Source organism: Amblyraja radiata, chromosome 26 (assembly GCF_010909765.2).
Source record: "Amblyraja radiata isolate CabotCenter1 chromosome 26, sAmbRad1.1.pri, whole genome shotgun sequence".
NCBI lineage: Eukaryota > Metazoa > Chordata > Chondrichthyes > Rajiformes > Rajidae > Amblyraja > Amblyraja radiata.
The window spans coordinates 29059786-29084482 of record NC_045981.1 but is presented as its reverse complement, the minus strand read 5'-3'; the positions used below and the strand labels follow the sequence as shown (position 1 = coordinate 29084482).

Here is a 24697-nt window from a genome sequence, read left to right as displayed (position 1 = left end):
GAGAAGGGGGGCGAGGGAGATGGGGGAGAGGGAGGAGAGAGAGAAGGGGAAAAGGGGGAGAGGGAGAAAGGGGGAGAGGGAGAAGGGGGAGGGGGAGAGGGAGAGGGAGAAGGGGAAAAGGGGGGAGAGGGAGAAGGGGGGACAGGGAGAAGGGGGAGAGGGAGTGGAACGATAGCACATTATAACGCGCAGCCGTCCCATTCCGACCAAAGATTATAGAGCAGAGCTCCTCTCGTATCTTTGATTGCCGCCGCCGCTGCCGCCGAACCCCCCGGCCCACCATTGCACCCAAAGATGCTAGAGCAGAGTTGTATAATATTTGATTACACCCTTCTTCACGGCGGGCTTGTGATCTTTGCTTGTAATGTCTCGACAATTCGAGGGACATAACGGGTAACAGCCGCCGCGTTCTCGGACTCGAATCTGAGCTCGAAAAACCCCGTGGTCACTGGGCCTAATGTGTCCCGCGGGCCATATTTTGGAGACCAATCCCTTACAAGAACAAAACCAAAAACGTACAGAAGTGTTAAAATTGTCTTGATTATTATGGTAAGTAACGATCTATTAAAAATAAGTCAAATAACTTTCTAATGTACCGACAAACCTAGTTCCCCAATGGCCGTTGATGGGAGAACAGAAAACAACATTTTCACCACAGAATATCGACTGAAAATAATAATAATATTTTCTCACCTTTCTTTTTTATTGGGGAACCTAAAGACTGACAGGTCGGGTCGTTTAGATTTACGATTAGAACAATGGATAGCGGAGCAGTGAGGTGAAGATTTAGATCAGAGATCTCTGCTATAAGATCTTTGATTTAGATGAGGCCGCCATGTAGGTGTGTGGGCGGGAAACCCAATAAAATGGCGTCCACACTCACACGCGTCATACTACGCGTATATCGAGGCCTGGTCTATCTTGCTCCTGTATAACCTTTGTTCAGGACTACACGTCCCAACACGCTCTGCCCCGCCCTGCCCTGCCCGGCCCCTGCCCCCACCCCCCACACGCCCACAGGCAGAGGGAGGGAGGGACAGAGGGTTTCCACGCCTCTCCCTCACCTTCCACCTCCTCTGATCGCCATTCTCCATGGTCTGCACTCCACGCGAAGATGTCTGGAAGAAATGTCTCCTGGAAGAATTTCGTCTCTGGAATATTCCTCTGTTCCCTCTTCACCCTCACTTCCGTCTTCACTTCAGGTGAAAGGAGACGGAGGGTGAGGGAGGCAGGGAGGGAGGGAGGGGGCGGGTGAGGGAGGGTGAGGTAGGGAGGGAGGGTGAGGGAGGCAGGCAGGGAGGGGGTGGGAGGGTGAGGGAGGGGGGGGGGAGGGAGGGTGAGGGAGGGAGGGAGGGAGGGTGAGGGAGGGGGGGGGAGGTAGGGAGGGTGAGGGAGGCAGGCTGGGAGGGTGAGGGAGGGAGGGGTGGGGAAGGTTGAGAAAGTCTTGGAAAGTTTGGGAAAGTTTGAGAGAGAGAGAGAGAGAGAGAGAAAGAAAGAGTGGAAGGGAGAGAGAGAGGAGAGGGAGGGGAAGAGAGAAAGAGGGGGAGGGAGGGTGTGTGTATGAGAGAGAGAGGGGGGAAGGAAGAGAGAGAGAGTACGTGGTTCCGATAAATTTCCACGCTCCCTCCCTCCCCATTCCCTTAACTTTCACTGTGTGTGTATGTGAATGAGAGTTTTGAGTGTGTTCGTGAGAGGGGGGAGGGCACAGAGAGAGGGGAAAGAGAAAGCATGGGGGAGGGGGGGTGAAAGAGGGAGAGAGCGGGGGGAGGGTGAGGTAGACACTTTGTAAGTGAGAGTGAGGGAGGACAAATGTGATGAGGATTTAGAAGATGACTAGCTCAACAGGAAACTCTTTAGTTTAATGAACTTTACCTTGCACTAAACGTTATTCCGCTTATCCTGTATCTACACTGTGGACGGCTTGATTGTGATCATGTACAGTCTTCCCGCTGACTGGATAGCATGTGACAAGAAAGCTTTTCACTGTACCTCGGTACACGGGACAATAAACTACACTCAACTCAAATGCCCTATTTTGATTTAGGAAATGTCATCCCAGAGAAACAACATTACACGTGTAAAGATTCAGGAGTTCAAACGATGCCACAAATCCAGTCTTTCCAAAATTGCCAAAAAATATATATTATAATTAATGTAAGTATTTTTTATCGCTGTGTAACTTTGATTGAGAGAGAGAGAGAGGGAGGGGGAAGAGAGCAAGAGATTGGGGGGGGGGGGGGGGGAGGGGAGAAAAAAGGGCGGGGGAGGGGTTGAGCAATTTTGGGAGTATGAGAAACTGATACTAATGCCTCCTCTACCTGTCTCTCCCCCTCTGTCTCTTCCCCTTTGTCTCTCCCCCTCTCCCTCCCCCCCCTTTCTCTCACTCTCTCTCTCTTCCCCCTCTCTCTCACTCTCTCTCCCTGTCTCTCCAGGAAAGAGTAGTTTGCGATGATCTAGGTTGTATCCCACCGATGATAAACAAAACAGCGTTTACTGGATGCAATATTATTGAACGTCATTATTTTTGTGTAAGTAATAACTAAATATCATTAAATCTCTCTCCCCCTCCCTCTCCCCTCCCCCCCCCCCTTTCCCTCTCTATCACTCTCTCTCCCTCTCTCTCATTTTTATACAAAGTTATTAACTCTGTTCAATTTTATTCACAGAATGGCATTGAAACACGGCAAATTTTCAAACGTAGGTCCAATGTCTTTGTTTATAGATCATGGCAATATTGAGTATGTTCTGCTAATCATATTATATAATTTAATAAGAATGTTTCCTGCATGCTGCGGGGAAGAAACAATTTTATCTCCCCTGCTTTGGACTGTTTTAATGCATGACAGCTTTTTTTCCTGACTGTTAATTTCCTGACAATTACACAATTGTGGATGATTTTCTGACTGACAATATTGTTGGTGAGGCCGCATTTAGAGTATTGTGTTCAGTTCTGGGCACCGTGTTACAGGAAAGATGTCGTCGAGCTGGAACGGGCGCGGGGAAGATTTATGAGGATGTTGCCGGGACTCGAGGGGCCTGAGCTACAGGGAGAGTTTGGGGCAGGCTGGGACTCTATTCCTTGGAGTGCAGGAGGATGAGGTGATCTTATAGAGGTGTACAAAATCACCAGAGGAATAGATTGTGTAGACGCATAGAGTCTCTTGCCCAGAGTAGGGGAATCAAGAACCAGATGACATGGGTTTAATGTGAGAGATACAGGGGGCAGGAAAAATTGAATAGGAACCTGAGGGGCAACATTTCCACACAGAAGGTGGTGGGTGTATGGAGGGAGAGAGAGAGAGGTTTCTATGGTGGTTCAAATTTTGCACCAACCAATAGACAATAGGTGCAGGAGTAGGCCATTCGGCCCTTCGAGCCAGCACCATCATTCAATGCGATCACGGCTGATCATCCACAATCAGTACCCCGTTCCTGCTTTCTCCCCATATCCCCTGACTCCACTGTCTTTAAGAGCTCTATCTAGCTCTCTCTTGAAAGTATCCAGAGAACCGGCCTCCACTGTCCTCTGAGGCAGAGAATTCCACAAATTCACAACTCTCTGAGTGGAAACGGTTCTCCTCATCACAGTCCCAAATGGCCACAGATTCACAACTCTCTGGGTGGAAAAGTTTCTCCTCATCACAGTCCCAAATGGCCACAGATTCACAACACTCTGGGTGGGAAAGTGGAGTGAGGGAGGGAGAGAGAGAGAGGCCCACTCTTGCACCTATTGTTGCTGTTTCTCTGTTTCTGAGTCGTGCGTTTCCTGTCCTTTCAGCTCTACTAGAAGGTGCCAAGTTGACCACGATGCCTGGACCATACAGACCGGGAGAAAGTGTTTGGATAATCTGCAGTGCCCCAGAAAATTATAGCGCACACTCGTTCCGGCTAACTAAAGATGGAACAGACACAGGGAGTTCCTGGAAAACCACTCGATTACCCAACGACACAGTGGAATTCCGCATCCCCAACATTAGCATGGCAGATAGCGGGAACTATAGCTGCAGTTACAAAGCAGAAATTCGCAATGAGACCTTCAACTCCAACCGGAGTAACATCGTAGCTATCAACGTTGTTGGTAAGTAGAACTATGGTTCAGAGTCGTAGAGCGATACAGCGCGGAAACAAGGCCCTTCGGCCCATCGAGTCCGTGCTGACCAGCGATCGCCCGTTCACACACTAGTTTAGTTTGGAGATACAGCGTGGAAACAGGCCCTTCGTCCCATCGAGTCCATGCCGACCAGCGATCGCCGCACACTAACACTATCCTACACACACTGGGGGACAATTTTACAATCTTTACCGAAACTAATTAACCTCCCAACCCACACGTCTTTGGAGTGTGGGAGGAAACCGGAGAAAACCCATAGAGGTCATGGGGAGAGAACGTGCAAACTCCATACAGACAGCACCCGTGGTCGTGATCGAACCCGGGTCTCTGGCGCTGTGAGGCAGCAACTCTACCGCTGCACCACCTGCTACACATCAGCCTACAGTTCCCTGAAGGTTATGAAATATGGATTTGAGTCGGACAATTCTCTCTGTCTGTCGATTCATTCCAATACTCCAAACTCTGATTGACATCGTAGAGATCGTCCGCTCCGTTTTCCCGGAGATTTCCCGTATCCTGAGAGAGACAAGATTAGGAATCGGTCGGAATGAAATGCAGAGAGATACAGCGTGGAAACAGGCCCTTCGGCCCAACATGCCCCATCTACACTAGTCCCACCTGCTGCCCGCGTTTGCCCATATCCCGCCAAACTTGTCCTATCCATGTACCTGTCCAAGTGTAGTGATAGTCCCTGCCTCAACTACCTCCTCCGGCAGCTCATTCTATACACCCACCCACCTTCTGTGTGGAAAAGTTGTCCTATTAAATCTTACTTTCCCCCCCCCCCCACCCTCACCTTAAACCCATGTCCTCTGGTCCTCGAGTCACAAGATGTATCGAAGTTTTATAATGGGATTATTTTTGAGTTAGAGAATTCCAGGATAGATTGTTATGGATAAGTCTGCATGAATGCTTATATATATATATATGATATCCTGGTAGTTACATCGTAAAATTAAAACATTTTGCAATATAACTGTTGCGGGAAAGAAACATTTTCTTCTCCCCACTCACGGACTGTTTAATGCAAGGTAGCTTTTATCTTCTGACTGAATTGCAATTTTTACATTTAGGGATAATTCTTGGAATTATGATATATAATTCCATTCCTCCCTAACATAACATTTAATTAAACTTAAGGTGTTTAAACACTCATTAATTATGGTGATGTTTTAAGGATGTTCCATTAGGAAGGAGATGAGGAGGAATTTCTTTAGCCAGAGGGTGGTGAATCTGTGGGATTATTTGTGCTGGTCCCAGCCTCAACTACCTCCTCCGGCAGCTCATTCCGTACTCCTACCACCCTCTGTGTGGAAATGTTGGCCTATTAAATCTCCCTTCCCCCGCCCCCGACCCCCCCCACTTCCCCATCGCACCCGCCACCCCCACCCCCACCCCCACCCCCACAACCACCTTAAACCCATGTCCTCTGGTCCTCATTTTCCTTACTCTGGACAAGAGACTCTGTGCGTCTACCCGACCTATTCCTCTGGTGATTTTGTACGCCTCTATAAGATCGCCCCTCATCCTCCTGCGCTCCAAGGAATAGAGTCCCCGCCTGCCCCAACCTCTTCCTGTAGCTCAGGCCCCTCGAGTCCCGGCAACATCCTCGTAAATCTTCTCCGCGCCCTTTCCAAGCTCGACGGCATCTTTCCTGTAATGCGGTGCCCAGAACTGAACACAATACTCTAAACGTGGTCTCACCGACATCTTGTACAACTGCAACGTGACCTCCCAACTTCTAAACTCAATGCATTGAGACAGAGAAGAGAGTGAGAGAGAGGGGGGGGAGGGGTGAGGGGGGGGGGGGGGGTGGGGAGGAGAGAGAGAAAGAGAGGGAGAGGGAGGGGGAGGGATCAGATATTGAAGTCATGTTTCCCATCCAGGTCTGCCAACTGGTGCCATAGGTTGGATTTGTGTTGGGATCGTCGCTCTGATCATCACTCCGATCATCATCGCTGTCGTTGGATGGTATGTTTACCTCTCCCTCCCTCCCTCCCTCACTCCTCCTCTCTCTCTCTCTCTCTCTCCCCCCTCTCTCTCTCTCCTCCTCATCTCCTTCCTAAAGAAACGTCCTTTAATTCTGAGGCTGTGCCCTCTGGTCCTAGACTCTCCCACTAGTGGAAACATCCTCTCCACATCCACTCTATCCGGGTCTTTCACTGTTCGGGTGAAGTTTCAATTAGGTGCCCCCCCCCCTCATTCTTCTAAACTTCAGCGAGTACAGGCCCAGCGCCGACAAACGCTCATCGTAAACGTTAACTCACTCGTTCCTGGACCCTCTGTCCAGAGCCCGCACATCCTTCCCCAGAGACAATGGACAATAGGTGCAGAATTAGGCCATTCGGCCCATCATGTCTACTCTGCCATTCAATCATGGCTGATCTATCTCTCCCTCCCAATCTAGTATTTATTGGAAGAAAAATTCCCGGAAGAAAAATCTCACAGATGGCCCTTGTAAAGATCATTCCAAGCTGTCAGAAGGTGAGAGATAGAGGGGGAGAGAGAGAGAGGAGGGGGGGATAGAGAGAGAGAGGAGGGGGGGATAGAGAGAGAGAGGAGGGGGGATAGAGAGAGGGGGAGAGAGAGAGATAGATCAGCCATGATTAAATGGTGGAGTGGATTCGATGGGCCAAATGGCCTAATTCTCCTATCACTTATCACATAAATATTCATGGAATGTAGGGAAAGGGAGAGTGGGAGGGGGAGAGGGAGGGGGATAGAGGGGGGAGAGAGAGTGAGAGGTTGTGAGAGGGAGAGAGGGGGAGAGGGAGAGACAGAGAGAGAGGTTGGGAGAGGGAGAGACAGAGGGAGGGGGGGGAGAGCAAAGTTTAAGAAATATCTTCTCAATAATCTAATCTTTATTGTTCTTCGACAGTGTTGCAACATTTGTACGCAAGTGGCGACAAAGAGAGACAGGAAACTCTCAAAAGCTCAAAGGATGAAGATATTATATTAATTGAATGATACAGCGTGGAAACAGGCCCTTCGGCCCAACTTGCTCTTGAAAGTGCTATCAGTCGGATATATTAGTTTACAAAATGGTGTTGTTCTACAAAAGCATGGTCTAGTAGAAGACAAGAATTGCTCCTGTGCCAAGTGTGAATGACATTGCAAATTATATGGAACACAATATGAAGAATCGGTTGTCTTTTTAATGAAGACATTAAGATGGAAACCTGCAGAATAAGGTGGCAGATAGTGGACTTCAAATGGGGGTGGTTGGTGAAAGCATCCTGCTTGCCTGCTAGATTTTCACTTACTGTAACTGCAGGAAAAATGTTCCTGATGTTGGGGACGTTCAGAACCATGGGTCACAGTTTAAGAATAAAGGGGTGGCCAGTTAGGACTGAGATGAGGACAAACTTTCTTCACGCAGAGAGTTGTGAATCTGTGGAATTCTCTGCCACAGAAGGCAGTGCAGGCCAATTCACTGGATGTTTTTAAGGGAGATACATTTAGCTCTTGGGGCTAACGAAATCAAGGGATATGGGGGAAAAACAGGAAAGAGGTACTGATTTTAGATGAACAGCCATGATCATATTGAATGGCAGTGCTGGCTCGAAGGGCCGATGACCTATTCCTGCACCTATTTTCTATGTTTCTATGCTTGAGTATATGGAAATAAAACTCAGCCACTTGATTTTGAAGCATTCATGCATGGTGGAGGTATAATGTAGTCATAGAGTGATACAGTGTGAAAACAGGCCCTTTGGCACAACTTGCCCCACACCCGCCAACATGTCCCAGCTATGCTACCTGCTTTTGGTCCATACCTCCAAACCTGTTCTATCCATGTATCGGTCTAACTGTTTCTCAAATGTTGGGTAGTCCCTGCCTCAACTACCTCCTCCGGCAGCTTGTTCCATACACCTTTGTGTGGAAAAAGTTACCCCATAAAAATACTTTATATCTTAAATACTTAAACAAAAAACATTGAAATCATACTTCTACAATGCACTAAAACATGATTTTAATACATCAAATTTCAAAAAGTATGACATAGTTGGCACCTAAAATTAGGTGCCACTGTACTGTTTTGTACTGTATTAGCTTCTAATAAAATAAACAAAAAAAATAAAAAAACATTTTAAAATAAAGAAATAAAATAAAATAAAATGATTTCAAAAAGTCCCTACCATGAGAGGGGACACACCCCCCTTCCACACCCTCTCCCCACTCGGTTGCTCCACTCCCTCGCCGGGTATCCCCAAGGCCAGTGATCGGTGATCGGTCAGCCTCCCCACTTTCCAAAACGCTCCGTGGCCCCTGGTTCAGACGGAGAGCACTGCCAGATGTGAGCGGGGAACTGAGGCCATTTGTCCGTGATGTCTGGATCCCAATGCTCAGCGCTTCGTGTTTCGGAGTTGGCTAATTGATTTGTAATTAGCCTGATTTGTAATTAGTTGACAAAACCTTAATTTATTAATCCGGAATATCCAGGGGGATGGGATAAGTGTAATATTAAAATGACATGCAAGGTGTCACAATATACAGCGCCGATAACCCATTATTTCCTTCAGTTAAATATTGGAAATCACTATTGTCATTTGCCACTCAACTATTCTGTTTGTTTACCTCACTGACTATTTCTAACCCCCTCCCCCAATTCCTTTGACAGGTTGAATAGAAATGTCCCCAATCTCGTTGTTTAATTAATGAGACAAAAATATCTCATGAGCAATGGAACAAAAAATTGGTACATATTAACTGTAATCTAATAATGTATGCATGTTGGTAGGTGCAATCAAAACAAAGATCTTTTTTATCATTTTGAATGATATGTATTATGAATACCACAGAAAATATTATGTAAATTAAATTTCTTTATTTATATGGCACATTTTTAGTCAACTTGCATTGACCCCAAAGTGCTTCACATAATTACATTCACACACACAGGCAAATGTGGGTGAAGTGTCTTGCCCAAGGACACACACAGGCAAAGGTGGGTGAAGTGTCTTGCCCAAGGACACAACGACAGTATGCACTCCAAGCGGGATTCGAACCAGCTACCTTCCGGTTGCCAGCCGAACACTTAGCCCATTGTGCCATCTGTCGTCCCGTACTCGCCATATGTACTCTCATATTAACACATTTAATAGAATAATATTGCTTAAATATATAGTTATTAGATCTTGCATTTCGGAAAAGTCCCAGCTGAGAGGAAGACACCAAAATAATGAAAATATTGGGGGTGAAAATGACTTCAGGACAGTTTGTTAGGAAAATTAAGGAAATGGTAACAGAATATTTATACAGCTGAGTGAGTATAATTTTAGGGATGAGAAATTGTGTTCAACCAACTGATGACTTGTTTGACAAAGTAACTAACATGTTGGATAACAAGGAAGCCAATGGATCCGTGAAGTGCCCCATAAATGATTACTGCAGTAGACAAGCACCTGTGGACGAGCGTAATAGGTTAAGTCCAGGGGGTCAGTTGTGGGGCTTTATGTGTGGGCCAGATATATTGTCAGTGCAGAGGGGCTAGGAGCAAGGCAAGTGTGCATCCAGAGTCAAGGTCTGGAATAGTACTAGGTGTAAGGCTGGACTCAGGGTCAGGAATGAGAGAAGGTATGCAACTGGAGTCAGGGTCAGGAGTAGTACCAGGTGTGCAGTGAGACCCAGGTTGGTCAACATGAGCAAGTATTTGATTATAATCTGATTTCCATACATGAATACACTAAGATCATTCATATAACCATATAACCATATAACAATTACAGCACGGAAACAGGCCATCTCGACCCCTCTAGTCCGTGCCGAACACATAGTCTCCCCTAGTCCCATATACCTGCGCTCAGACCATAACCCTCCATTCCTTTCCCATCCATATAACTATCCAATTTATTTTTAAATGATAAAAACGAACCTGCCTCCACCACCTTCACTGGAAGCTCATTCCACACAGCTACCACTCTCTGAGTAAAGAAGTTCCCCCTCATGTTACCCCTAAACTTCAGTCCCTTAATTCTCAAGTCATGTCCCCTTGTTTGAATCTTCCCTACTCTCAGTGGGAAAAGCTTTTCCACGTCAACTCTGTCTATCCCTCTCATCATTTTAAAAACCTCTATCAAGTCCCCCCTTAACCTTCTGCGCTCCAAAGAATAAAGCCCTAACTTGTTCAACCTTTCTCTGTAACTTAGTTGCTGAAACCTAGGCAACATTCTAGTAAATCTCCTCTGTACTCTCTCTATTTTGTTGACATCCTTCCTATAATTAGGCGACCAAAATTGTACACCATACTCCAGAATTGGCCTCACCAATGCCTTGTACAATTTTAACATTACATCCCAACTTCTATACTCAATGCTCTGATTTATAAAGGCCAGCACACCAAAAGCTTTCTTTACCACCCTATCTACATGAGATTCCACTTTCATGGAACTGTGCACAGTTATTCCCAGATCCCTCTGTTCACCTACATTCTTCAATTCCCTACCATTTACCATGTACGTCCTATTTTGATTTGTCCTGCCAAGATGTAGCACCTCACACTTATCAGCATTAAACTCCATCTGCCATCTTTCAGCCCACTCTTCCAACTGGCATAAATCTCTCTGTAGACTTTGAAACTCTTCTTCATTACCCGCAACCCCTCCTATCTTAGTATCATCTGCATACTTACTAATCCAATTTACCACACCATCGTCCAGATCATTGATGTACATGACAAACAACAGTGGACCCAACACAGATCCCTGTGGCACCCCACTCGTCACTGGCCTCCAACCTGACAAACAACCATCCACCATTACTCTCTGGCATCTCCCATTCAGCCACTGTTGAATCCATCTTGCTACTCCACCATTAATACCCAACCATTGAACCTTCTTAACCAACCTTCCATGAGGAACCTTGTCAAAGGCCTTACTGAAGTCCATATACACAACATCCACTGCTTTACCCTCATCAATTTCCCGAGTAACATCTTCAAAAAATTCAAGAAGATTAGTTAAACATGACCTTCCAGGCACAAATCCATGTTGACTGTTCCTAATCAGACCCTGTTTATCCAGATGCTTATATATATTATCTCTAAGTATTCTTTCCATTAATTTGCCCACCACTGACGTCAAACTAATAGGTCTATAATTGCTAGGTTTACTCTTAGACCCCTTTTTAAACAATGGAACAACATGCGCAGTACGCCAATCCTCCGGCACTATTCCCGTTTCTAATGACATTTGAAATATTTCTGCCATAGCCCCTGCTATTTCTACACTAACTTCCCTCAATGTCCTAGGGAATATCCTGTCCGGACCTGGAGACTTATCCACTTTTATATTTCTCAAAAGTGTCAGTACTTCCTCTTCTTTGATCCTCATAGTTTCCATAGCTACTCTACTTGTTTCCCTTACCTCACATAATTCAATATCCTTCTCCTTGGTGAATACCGAAGAAAAGAAACTGTTCAATATCTCCCCCATCTCTTTTGGCTCTGCAGATAGTTGGCCACTCTGACTCTCTAATGGACCAATTTTATCCCTCGTTATCCTTTTGCTATTAATATAGCGGTAGAAACCCTTCGGATTTACTTTTACCTTACTTGCCAAAGCAACCTCATATCTTCTTTTAGCTTTTCTTATTTCTTTCTTAAGATTCTTTTTACATTCTTTATACTCCTCAAGCACCTCATTTACTCCATGCTGCCTATAACTATTGTAGATATCCCTCTTTTTCCGAACCAAGTGTCCAATTTCCCTTGAAAAACCATGGCTCTTTACAATTTTTACAATTTCCTTTCAACCGAACAGGGACATAAAGATTCTGTACTCTTAAAATTTCACCTTTGAATGTACTCCATTTCTCTTCCACATCTTTCCCATAAAACAAAGTGTCCCAATTTACTCCTTTTAAATCCTTTCGCATCTCCTCAAAGTTAGCCTTTCTCCAATCAAAAATCTCAACCCTAGGTCCAGTTTTGTCCCTCTCCATAATTATATTGAAACTAATGGTATTGTGATCACTGGACCCGAACTGTTCCCCAACGCATACCTCTGCCACCTGACCCATCTCATTTCCTAACAGGAGGTCCAGTACCGCCCCTTCTCTAGTAGGTACTTCTATGTATTGTTGCAAAAAACTATCCTGCACACATTTTACAAACTCCAACCCATCCAGCCCATTTACAGAATGTGTTTCCCAGTCTATGTGTGGAAAATTGAAATCTCCCACAATCACTACCTTGTGCTTACTACTAATATCTGCAATCTCCTTACATATTTGCTCTTCCAATTCTCGCTCCCCATTTGGCGGTCTATAATACACCCCTATAAGTGTTGCTACCCCTTTCCCATTTCTTAGTTCCACCCAAATAGCCTCCCTAGACGAGCCCTCTAATCTATCCTGCCAAAGCACTGCTGTAATATCTTCCCTGATAAGCAATGCAACACCTCCACCTCTTGCCCCTCCAATTCTATCACACCTGAAGCAACGAAATCCTGGAATATTTAGTTTCCAATCACAGCCCTCCTGCAACCATGTTTCACTGATCGCCACAACATCATACTTCCAGGTGTCAATCCAGGCTCTAAGTTCATCCACTTTTCTTACAATGCTCCTAGCATTAAAATATACACATTTAAGAAACCCACCCTCTCTTATTCTCTGATTATTCATGTGCTGCACCTGTCAATCGGAGCCTGGCTCTACTGTGGAATGTAATTAGGAATGTAATTTAGCCTAACCTTATTCATAGCTAATCCAATTAAAGCATAAATATTGTATTCAAGTGCAAGTTAAAAGACTCGCAAAAGTGTGCATCAGATTGCACAATTTAAAGCTGAAAAATGCAAAAGCTCCGTACCAATTGGGGGTGAGGACACCCTGCTCCAACAACCCCCCCCCCCCCCCCCCCAGAAGCTACGCGCCATTGGGCTTGGTCCCTCGCAATTTCTCATTCCCAACTCTCACCCATTGTTGGCAGCCCTGAGTAAATTTCAATGAGGAACCCCCTCGTCCTTCTAAACTCCAGCGGGTACAGGCCCAGTGCCTTCAAACTCAGATCAAACTATTCTGCACACAGGTGGTGGGAAGAGAACAATAATCTGTTGTGCTTGCGAATGGCTTGATTGTATTAATGTATGGTATGATTTGACCCACAAACAAAAGCTTTGTCCCATATCTCAGCACATGCAATAATAAACTAATGCCAACTTGTATGACCATAAGGCATAGGAGCAGAATTAGGCCATTCAGCCCATTGAGTAAACTCTACCATTCAATCATGGCTGATCTATTTTTCTCTTCTCAACCCCATTCTCCTGCCTTCTCCTAGTAATCTTTGACACCCTTATTTTATCCACTTATATAGTTTCCTCTGGCAGCTCATTCCAGAAACAGACTACCCTGTGAGTGAAAAAGGTGGCCCTATTAAATCTCTCCTCTTACCTGAAGCCTGTGCCCTCTCATTTTAGAATTCTCCAACCTAAAAAAAAACTGAGCGTTCACTTTATCCATGCCCCTCGTGATCTTGTACACCTCAATGAGGTCACTCCTCAGCCTCTTGTGTTCCAAAGAATAAAAGTCCCATCCTATCACAACTCTCCCTGTAACTCAAGCCCGCACGCCCAGGTAACATCCTGGCGAATCTCTGCTGCACTCTTTCCAACTTAATGACATCCTTCCAGTAGCAGAGTGACCCGTCTGGTCACACGGAAGATTTTATTCTGCAACTGTAGACAGTGGCATAGCAGCTTCTACAGTAAATCCATCAAGAGGGAGCGACACATGGGGTAACCTCACAGCACCAGAGACCCAGGTTCAATCCTGACCACAGGTGCTGTCTGTACGGAGTTCGCATGTTCTTCCTGTGACCGAGTGGGGTTTCTCCAGGTTCCTCCTACATTCCAAATAGGTCCAGGATTCTAGGTTAATTGGCTTCTATAAACCTTCCCTCGTGTGTAGGATAGAACTAGTGTAGGGTAATTGCTTGTGGGCCGAACAGCCTGTTTCCACGCTGTGTCTCCTAAATATAAAATCCAGCGGTCTCATTTAAAGGGCAATATTTATGTGTGAATGGGGTTGGTAGAGAACGTGTATGTTCAAATTTCTGGAGTCTGCGTGGAAACCAGACACTTCTGATTCAGTTGACAGCGTGACCCTACTAATCCACAGCTTGGCCTTACTAAGCCACAGCTGATGTCATGAACAGATTATCATGTGCTCTGTTATTTCAAATTTACTATGAACCAGGCATACCGAATGACTGGTGCTCAGATCCACTCTGACGATTCGCAGGGAGAACAGCCAGTAAATTGTACATTATTTACCGAGCCATTATTAATCTGCAATCACTATCGAACAATGCATGTTCTAATCAGGCTTTAGTGCCTGCACTGATAGCCATGTAGATGTGGCCTTTGCAATCTATCTATCCCCTAATGCACTTTAATCCATGAACTAACTGTGTGCCAAACCTTTAATGTCTTACCATTAAGTGACAAATTTTAGAACGCAAATTAAATTCATGCAAATTTCAGACCCATCACCCAATGTAATTAAGCAGAAGATTGCAGAGAGGATTTACAAGGATGCTGCCAGGGCCTGAGCTATCGGGAAAGGTTGGGCAGGCTAGGACTTCGTTCCTTAGAGTGCAGGAGGCCAAGGGGTGATCTTAAGAGAAGTGTATCAAATCATGAGGGTAATAGACAGGGTGAATGCTCAGAGTCTTTTACCCCCACGGTACGGGAATCAAGAACCTGAGGTCATTGGTTTAAAGAGAGGGGAAAATATTTAACAAGAAAACTTTTTCTACACAGGGGGTGGTGCGTGCAGTTGAGGCTGGTACTACAGCAATATTTAAAAGACACTTGAACAGATACATGGAAGGGAAAGGTTTAGAGGGATATGGGCCAAATGGGACTGTCTTAAATGGGGCATCTTGATTGGCGTGGACAAGTTGGGCCGAAGGGCTTATTTCCATGTGGTAGGACTATGATCCATTTTAAGAATGCACACATAGCCAAATATTCATAGTGCTTGGTTTGAAATTCATTACCAGGATGTTAATACATTTCTCAGCAACAGTTTTGTCCTCTCGAGGGTAATTATCATAGTGACAATACAATCTGAATTGCCCAACAAAACTAGGTGATTCGAATCACTCAGGTTACTTACTTAACCAAACTCACCAGCTGACACCATCAATCTCAGTTTAAGTTTGGATTGAATAGGCATTGGTTGAACAGGGATAAATCATTTTCACGATATTGCTTGGTTTTAGTTCAGAGATACATCATTGAAACCGTCTCTTCAGCCCACCGAGTCCACGCCGACCATCGATCACACTAGTTCTATGTTATTCCACTTCCTACACGCTAAGGGCCATTTACAGAGGCCAACAAACCCACACGGCTTTGGGATGTGGGAGGAAAGCAGACAAACCCCACATGGTCACAGGGAGAACGTGCAAACTCCACACAGACAGCACCTCATTTCAGGATCGACCCTTGGTCTCCGGGGCTGTGAGGCAGCAGTTCTATCAGCTGCCCCACTGCGCTGCCCTTTTTAAGCAGGTGACTTGTCCTTTTCTTTTTTCACTTTTAATTTCAAGTCTGTGTACTTTGTTGTGTGTTGTGACCAATTACCCTCCGGGGATGAATAAAGTTTATCGTATCGGAACAATAAAATCACAAAAAGATGATTAAAACAAAGTGATTTTACACGAGTCACAAGGGGTCGGGAGTGAGCTATCCCGTCTGTCCACACTACTGCCCACCTGTAGTAACAGGGCCAGATAATCCCCAGTGGTGGTCTCTGCACACGGGAGTCCTCCCTCCCCCTCCCCCTCACATCAGGGACCCAAGGTGGAGATTGTTGCACAGAGCCGTGCAGTGCATCACGGACTCCTCATCCGTCTGCACTAGGAAGTGTACATCATGTAGATGGGATTTGAGAGGTTGCTGCCCCTCGTTAAATATCTGAAGGGGCTGCTCCTCAAACCCTGGCTACACTTCAGCCCCACTCCGCCAATCTTTGAGCATCGATGCTGGGGGGGGGGGGGCCTGGCCATCCTGATCATTCATGGATCATGGCATTGGGCATCCAGGGGCTTCACCCAGGCCGACTGCCTGCCCCATCCTCTAGGCCTATGTCCGTGCCTGGGTGTCTCCGGAGAGGGAGCACTCATTGTCTACAGGCACCGTGGCCATTTTCCAGGACTGCTGGGCACCGCAGGGGCCTGAATGCTTCTTGAAAAGTAACAACATTTTTGCTTTCATACTTGGATGCGTACTATTTTAGATGACTTCGTCCCATGGTGTTTTAGTTGTCACTTTGTACCAGTAGATAAACTTGGCTAAAAGGGAACAAGCAGCCACTTCCCACCCAGAGCTCGATCACTACACTGCTCGTGCCACAGGCAGGATTTGTGTCAGTGCCGTTTCCTGCCACCATGCCCTGGCCTGCCGAGCACAGCCCGAGTTCCTGTTTGCCAACCACACCCACAGCAAGTTTGCAGCTACACAGTGCACTTTGTCAGCAAGTGAATTAAATCAGCAAGCCCCAAAACTCTCCTTATTGTTCACACACCAGACACCTATTCATTCCACCAACTGGATAAATTATACAAGTTTAGAGATACTGTGCAGGAACAGGCCTTTCGGTCCACCGAGTCCATACCGACCTGCGATCCCCGAACACTAGCACTACTCTAGGGACAATTTATAATTTTTACTGAAGCCTGGCTCGGTCTCTGTTGTGACTAGTGGGAGGGGGAGGGGAGCTGCAGGAAATCATGCCAGGACAGCATATTCATGTTTTGTTTATGGCTAACGGTCCTTCGGCCCATCGAGTCCATGCCGACCATCAATCACCTGTTATCCAACTGTAGAAGAAAGATTAAAATCTCCAGATACTTAATTAAGGTTGGAATTAAATAAGGTAACACAAGGGTGAGAGGATGTGGCAATTGGCATCTCTTGTTGACTGGCTGCAGCGCAAAACAGGTTTCAGACACCTTATCTCCTGGAACGTTTTCTTTTTTAGTTTAGTTTAAAGATACAGCACGGAAACAGGCCCTTCTGCCCAACGGGTCCGCGCCGACCAGCGTTCCCCGCACATTGACACTATCCCAGACCCACGAGGGACAATTTTTACATTTACCAAGCCAATTAACCTACATTCCTGTACATCTTTGGAGTGTGGGAGGAGACCGAAGATTCCAGAGAAAACCCGCGTGGGTTAAGGGGAGAACGTACAAACTCCGTACAGACAGAACCCACAGTCAGGATCGAACCCGGGTCTCTGGCACTGCATTCGATGCAAGACAGCAATTCTATCGCTGCGCCAACACGCGTTTATTGTCTCGGAATGCGTGGCGTCGGTGAACAAAACACAACAGCAATAGTAGAGCAGAAACGTTGCTGACAATGCGTGCTTATGATCGGCTCAGGGAGGGGCAGTGAAAGATGAGATAAGGGCGTCTTGACATTATTCCATGTTTGACTTGTATTAACCAGCTGTTGTTGAATAAGATCATAAAAAAGTATATTATGACTAATGAAATAATTAATACCCATGTACAAGACATCAATAACAGGAAACGTTTGGCCAAGGATGAAGTATTTTTTCTATAATCGAATCTAACAGATAAAAAATTGTTTACTGGGCTGTATAACTGTTGGCTAATTCTGCTGTAAAGACAGAACTGCCACCATCTCTCCATATCCTGCAATAAAGTCTCTTGAAGCAAAGCTCAAAGTCTGCTTTTCCTGTAATTTTCCTCTGTCAATTTCCTCGACACCAACTTTCACACCCACTCCCTCATTGTCAGAACGGTGTAGTGTAGTTAGTGTTTGTTCCACGATATTTGAACAAACTGAAGACTAAACCACATTTTTTCCATTTTTCTTTTATATATTTAATACAAATCTACCATGTAACTACAAAAAAAGTACCCAGAGCACTTCAAACTTCAAGGAAACAAACTTTAACTTCCACACAGATAATCAGAGAAAGTCCATACATAAAACAGTGAAAGCTCAATAATAATATGATCTTTGAGAGAAGGAAGTTGCAAGATGAACAGCGCAATGGCCATAGTGGCTTTTTGACTACAAGGGACCACATTAATGTGTTAGTAGTTTCCAAACTGTGGTCACCCAAGCATTTGTAATATCTCCTGACAGTGACGACACTTCTTTATCTCACACTCACAGAATCTAACTGTTCCAGACTTCACAATTAGTTATATATACTTTGTTCTGTGGACAGAAAGGTCATATTCAGTCATAATACCCATGTTAGTTAAACGCTAAGCTACATATAAAGAATTTTCTTCCATCAATCTACCTCCCTCTTGTTTTGATCTTGCAACCAATCACTTCTAATTTAATAAACTAGTAACTAAAAGATATAAAATCAAATTAAAATTAAAAATAAATTCTATATTTGAAAACGGAGGAGGTTAGGGGTTAATGTCACAAACGGAAAACAGAGGAGGTTAGGGGTACACTGTCACAAAACACAAAACAGCATCACTGGACATATCCAAGATTGAAGAATCTCAGGACAAACGGAGGCTTGCAGCATTGGATGCTTACTGCAGTTCAACCAACCTGAAGCATTAGTGTGGGATGATATGATATAGATCATGAACATTAATAAAGTTTAGAACAATTGTCCTTTATTTGTCTTTTGCATATGCATCAGTTCATTGGAAATGCCACCCTGAACTGGCACTGTGACAATCTGTGTGCCTTGTTCCATGTATTAGTATGTTGACAAAGACTCTGGGCTGGAGATGTCACAGTGACAGATTCAACAATCAGTTCCAAGTGGCAAAAAAACATTTGGTCTAATTTAATTTGATATAACGGCTCAAAACAAGTTATTTTTAAGTTCCAACCATGTAAATATATTCCTGATGTTTCTACGATTTAAAACTATTTTAGAATCCATCTTCCTTTAAATTTGTGAGTTGGAACTCAGCGAAGTCACTGCAAACGACAGATTTTAAGTTGGACCATAATAGATACAGAAGTACAGACACACCACATTTTTACAGGTAACAAATTTGAAAGGTTAGTTCAACACCTCCTTTCAGTAAAGGCATGAAAGACAGACAATATTCACGTCAACGCAATTACTCTCAAATGGCGAAACACTGCATCCTAAAAACTCTGAACCCTATAATTGTTGAGCAGTGTCTTAGTGTAACAATCCCCTGAAAGCTACAATTACTTTGCAAAATGTTTTATGTTCTCCATTGTCCTGTATATGAAAACATTAATAAATGGATCCCACATCCTCAAATACTTTCAACTGACAACCAAAACACCACAATAAAGCATGTTGTTTTCCTATTAAACTGTGGCATAGCAGAGTGAGTGAATGCAACACTTGGCCACGTTTTTCTAGGGGCAACATTATCCACACAAGAATGAAGACTAGAAGAAAATCTTCCATTGCATGCCCACGCACTTTTCCCTCCCTCTTTGCCCCAAAAATCACAAAGCCATCCTGAAGATGCTCAAATTTTCTTTGTTATAGAAAACTCACTATCCCCAGCAAGTTATAGCACCAGGGATACAGTCTGCAACTATAAACCCAGGCAGCAATGATCAAAGGTCTATTTGACCATCAGTGGCAATGTGCAGGCTACAAGCATGTTCTGATCCAAGGCTGACACACAGACAGATTGTCACAGGTCAGCAGATGCTGGTCTACAAAGGAGGGCATAAAATGCAGGGTAACTCAGGGTGGTAAGACAGCATCCCTGGGGAACACAGATAAGTTACATTCCGGGTTGGTTCATTCTGAAGTATTCACCTATCCTTGTCCACTCTATGCTGTCCATCCCGCTAAATTACTTCAGCATTTTGTGTCCCATTAGGTGTTTCTCGTTTCTTTTTACCTTCCTTTTTCGCTTGGATGTTTGGGACCGACATTAACCCCCAACTGATCAGCCGATCATCAATTAACTTGCATCGGATTATTGATTGCTAACATTGATAATTGCCTCATTAAGTATCTGTCCATTTAAAACAAGGCCTGTACAAGGTGTTGAGACACAACACTGACCAGGTGAACATCCCCGAGGCACGACAACAGACCAAGTTTCACACACATGGTCAGAGCAGAACCCCACCCATCAGACTTAGCACAAGAACATCGACAAATAACATTACAGGATGATGCAATCTTCAGTAACATTGACACAAAACAGCCAATAATCACAACACTGCTCAAATGTGTTCGTTTCTCTGGCCTTACATGTACAGAGAGAAATGACATTGCTGCTCTGCACCCAACAGGTCCAGTCTGTGTACTTAAGGAAAGGCAAGTTGGCCGTCATTAGTAAATATACCACGAGCTCTGCTTTAATGAATATGCATTCTACGATTTGTACAGAACATGGACAAAACTCCAATGGGGAGACCACCGCTCTGGGAGTGGGTATGAATCACCTGTTTGTCGAGGTCCTCTATCAATTACTGTGGAATAGAAAAGGGCAGCCTAACCACAACAACCCCAGGAGGTGTGGACCAACCAACGCTGATTGTTGTGATGTTACGGAAGCAGAATTTCTCCGCAACAGACACAATTTAAGATTGAACTCCAGTTGAGAATTGATTAACTGGTCTGTGACCCATTAGTGTCTGGGTAGTTAGATCCTACATTCTATGTGAGTTGAGAATGTACATTCAGGATTAGGATGGTGACAAATAAATCCCAGGAATACCTTGTCATTTTTTTTAATTTTATTTTTTAAACGATAGGAGATTTCAAAAATAAGATGGAAATCAGATAGGAATTTCAGTGCATTAGGTAGAATTCTGCAGGATATCATAGACAAACTGCACTGAAAATGTATAAAAGAAAAAGCTGGAAGAGGAATGGATGAATTTGGTCAAGTTAAGTTTCACCAGGTTGGGAAAAGTGATTTACTTGTGACAAAATGGCATCAGGAAGATATTAAACATGGCCTCGGATGTTGCACTCTTTATGTGTGTGGCTTACAGCATGGACGTGGCCTACAACCTCTCAAAGCATCCAAATGTGGAGGCTCTAATTACCCAGACACTAATCGATCATAGACCAGTAGATCAATTATAATACACACCATCTAGAGAAAAAAGACTTCTACAGAACGAGTTTCAGATCCGCTCCTCTCCCCACAGTCCACACATTATTAGAACATTTCAAAACAAACCTGCATTTCTGGTTAATAAATATTCTCTGCAAATTGCTGCATAGCGTTGGTCATCGTGCCATTTAAAAATGCTTTGCACTGCAACACCTTCAGATTCAAGTTTGGGCAAGTTGATGAATCTTCTCTCACTGAGATCTTTACTTTTGTTTTTAAGACATGCAACAGGCGAGTAGTGGGATTTCAGTGAAATAAATCAAATTCAGCTTCAGCATGTTGGCAAAACAGGTGGCAGCAAATCAAGGGGAAAAAATGAGGCAGGGTGTGCAATGACACGCCAATTTACTGCTACTTTACATCGCAATTCACCCGACTGAGATCTTGCAGTGCCGAGATTGGTAGCAAAGTAAAGATGTGAAAATGTAATCATTTATAGTCTGGAATCTGTATCTGAATTTTCTAATTCTAAGACGATTCCTATGCTGGTGATGTTTCACATTGGGTTTAGACTTTTGTTTTAATTTGTGCCTTAGGTTTAAATATGAAGCAGCCTATATATTTGGAGTCAGTTACATGAACACCTTCCAACAAAGCTCAGTTTATAGAGACCAAAATCAACTAGAAAGTTGTATAAAAGGGTGTACGTGTGGAAGTTGTTCAATGTATTCAAAGGTTTTTATTAGTCACATTCACATACACCGAGGTGTAATGAAGTGAAATGCTTTTTGCCATTTTGCAGCACACAAAGAAAGAATACAGACATAACACCAATGAGAGTCTTAAACACAAAGAACATCCCCCCACAATGGCTCCCACCATGAGGGAAGGCACAAAGTCCAGTCCCCAACCCCAGTTCACCCATAGTCGGGCCTATTGAGGCCTCCACAGTTGCCTCTACGGAGGCCCGATGTTCCTGGCCGTTCTCACCGGGTGGTGGTGCTCCGGCGTCGGGAGACTCCTCACAGCGGCATGGGAACCCTGGAACGGCCGCCTCCATACTGGAGGCCGCGGCTTCCGAAGCCGACAAGGCCGCGCCGGTTGGAGCTCCACAACTGGCGATCTCATCGAGAGATCCCAGGCTCCCGATGTAAAGTTCGGCGCCGCCGCCCGCAGCTGGCCGCGATGTTGTTCCCGGCGGTCTCAGCTCCAGCGCGGCGACCCGGGCAAGGCATCGCCCGCTCCACGATAGCGCTCCAGCGCTGTGCCGCCGCCGAAGCCGAGGTTCTGGGCGGTCCCCGACAGGAAACGCCGCTCCAGGCCCGCTGGTAGGCCGCGAGGACGAGTCGAAGCTGCAGCCCGGAGAAAAGCTGCCTCTCCGACCAGGTAGGGACCCTGAAAGGTAGTTTCCCCCTCCCCCCCCCCCACACAAAAAAGTCTAGACCTCCAAATAAAACACTTTAACTAAAAATAAAAATAAAATGGTGAAAAGACAGACAACTGCTCGCAGGGCAGCCGCGCACAGGACAGCGCCCCCTTTTAAACCTGTAAAGTACACTTAATTCTTCCAAATAAAGTGCATCATTAATGATCTTAATTGCTAATCTCTGTAGTTAATACATATTATCCCCAACAAGAAATAGCCAATGCTTAAATTCCAACCGTCACATGTTTAGGTAAATCCGCTTCCCCATTTATAAACGACACTACCCGTGAAAACTTGTGGCAGCAATAAGTGCCTGCGCTTTACACGTCTCACAAGTGAGCAGACTTTCCTCTAACAGACCCACAGATTTCACTTCTGCAACTTAGTGCATTGGTTCTAATGCCACTTTAAATCCAAACAGCCTTTGAGAGTTGAGCAAACAGATAATTCCTCCAAATTATCCAACTGCATGTAACACTTCACAGCTTCACTCCTCAGTAAACGTTGTTGAGGATCTTCTTCACCCTAACATCAGGGGCATTGCTGCTGTGTTGCCTGCTCCTTTAAATGTTCCTTGGCAAGAACAGTCCCTGCTTATTGGTTTACACTAAGCGAGACAACATCATTTATTAAGGTGAAACTAGACATTTTACAACCAACCCAATAAAATGCTGTCAAATTCCAGTAGTCTTTCACGTCGATTTAAATACTACACCCAGGTTTATCATGGGGGTTTGAAATCCATCCAAGTTTAACAAGGCATCGAGATGCAGTGATCGACTTTGTTCCGATATAAACTTTTAAACCGGACATATTAAAGCTCAGGCATTTTAGAACAGGCAAGAGCATTCATTGTACTGGAGGCCCAGATCAGGCCATTTCTCATCTCCCAGATAAGCAGCAAGACATGGAATTAGGGAAGTGGATAATTAACCTGAGATTTCCTTGTGGGCCAGAGGACCAGCCAGCTTCTCTGGGCTTGGCCCAGTTTTATCTAGAGTGTCAGAGAGGAGGGCTACTGTGGCTTTGCTCCCCTTTGGAAATGATAAGAAACCTTAGAGTGTGGTTTAATACAAGCTTAAAATACCAGATTTTTAAAAAACTCTGTACAAATCTGAAAAAAGTTAATAGATGTAAATTTTTAAATGTTGCATGTGAATAACAATCTATTTGAAAATCTCTTGTTTCCAGCCTCCAAGACAAAAAAAAAAAAAAAAAAAAAAAGTGAGCGGATTTAGCCCTGGTCTACGTCTCTCTAGAAGTACATTCATGGACAGGTGTCCCTGGCACAAACATACTGTAATCTCTCATCCATACAATGGTCTTCAATTGGCAGATGTTGTCAGCCAACGATGGGACTCACATCAAGCCTCAGAAATTCTCCATGATCTACAAAAGTCGACCAGTCCATAACACGGCCTTAAAGCAGGAGGTCAAGTTTTAATCATCCCTCCTCTGCCTGTGCTTAGGTCAAGTGCAAGAGTCTTGGCTTGTACCGGTCAGTGTGGCAGCCCAGACACAGGGCTATCTTGCAAGAGCTGCAACAGAAGAGTAAATGGGTAGACAGCCGAGAGTGAGTGTTACAAGCAAGAATGGCAAAGACGCACGTTCTTGCTCACACCAGACGTCCAAACAGAAGAACCTTATGGTCAATTTTTACTGAAATAAAAACACAAAACAGGAACAAGTTTAATAAAGGTGTTAAATCATATTTGGCAGATTTGGAGCATTTAATTTTAGAAATATATATATTGTTAAAGGTTTCTAAACAGCTGTTCAGGAATTGGAATCATGCAAGACCACCACTTCCACCAGTCTGAGAATATGTCAATTGTTTTAAAGCACCCATGAAGAAAGGTATACGTAAAGAGTCTCTTTGATACAACTATCTTCAGAGCATTTTAGAAACAGTCAATCTCAGAACATTAATAGCATTGCTTGTTTTCACTTCTAGCCGTTTTAAATAAGGTGTCCCAGAATACCCTGGTTGGAATGGACAAGGGGGTCAGATACAGCACCATAGAGTTTGTTGCTCAGGCGACAAGAAACTGCAGACACTGGAATTTTGAGCAAAACATAAAATACTGGAACTCAGTCGATCGGGCAATATTTGTGGCCGGAATAG

The 24697-nt window shown here is 44.6% G+C and overlaps 1 protein-coding gene across 1 annotated transcript in view; it reads left to right on the top strand.

Moving 5' to 3' along the window:
• Positions 1-1032: 1032 nt before the first annotated feature.
• Positions 1033-24697, top strand: part of LOC116988104 — a 30965-nt gene continuing 7300 nt past the window's right edge. The window contains exons 1-8 of the mRNA XM_033044581.1: positions 1033-1202; positions 2045-2154; positions 2412-2528; positions 2667-2697; positions 3779-4078; positions 6519-6595; positions 6990-7302; positions 8407-8408. Coding sequence (XP_032900472.1) covers positions 1115-1202; positions 2045-2154; positions 2412-2528; positions 2667-2697; positions 3779-4078; positions 6519-6595; positions 6990-7070 — 804 coding nt within the window. The 5' untranslated portion in view covers positions 1033-1114 and the 3' untranslated portion in view covers positions 7071-7302; positions 8407-8408. The remainder of the gene's footprint in view (positions 1203-2044; positions 2155-2411; positions 2529-2666; positions 2698-3778; positions 4079-6518; positions 6596-6989; positions 7303-8406; positions 8409-24697) is intronic.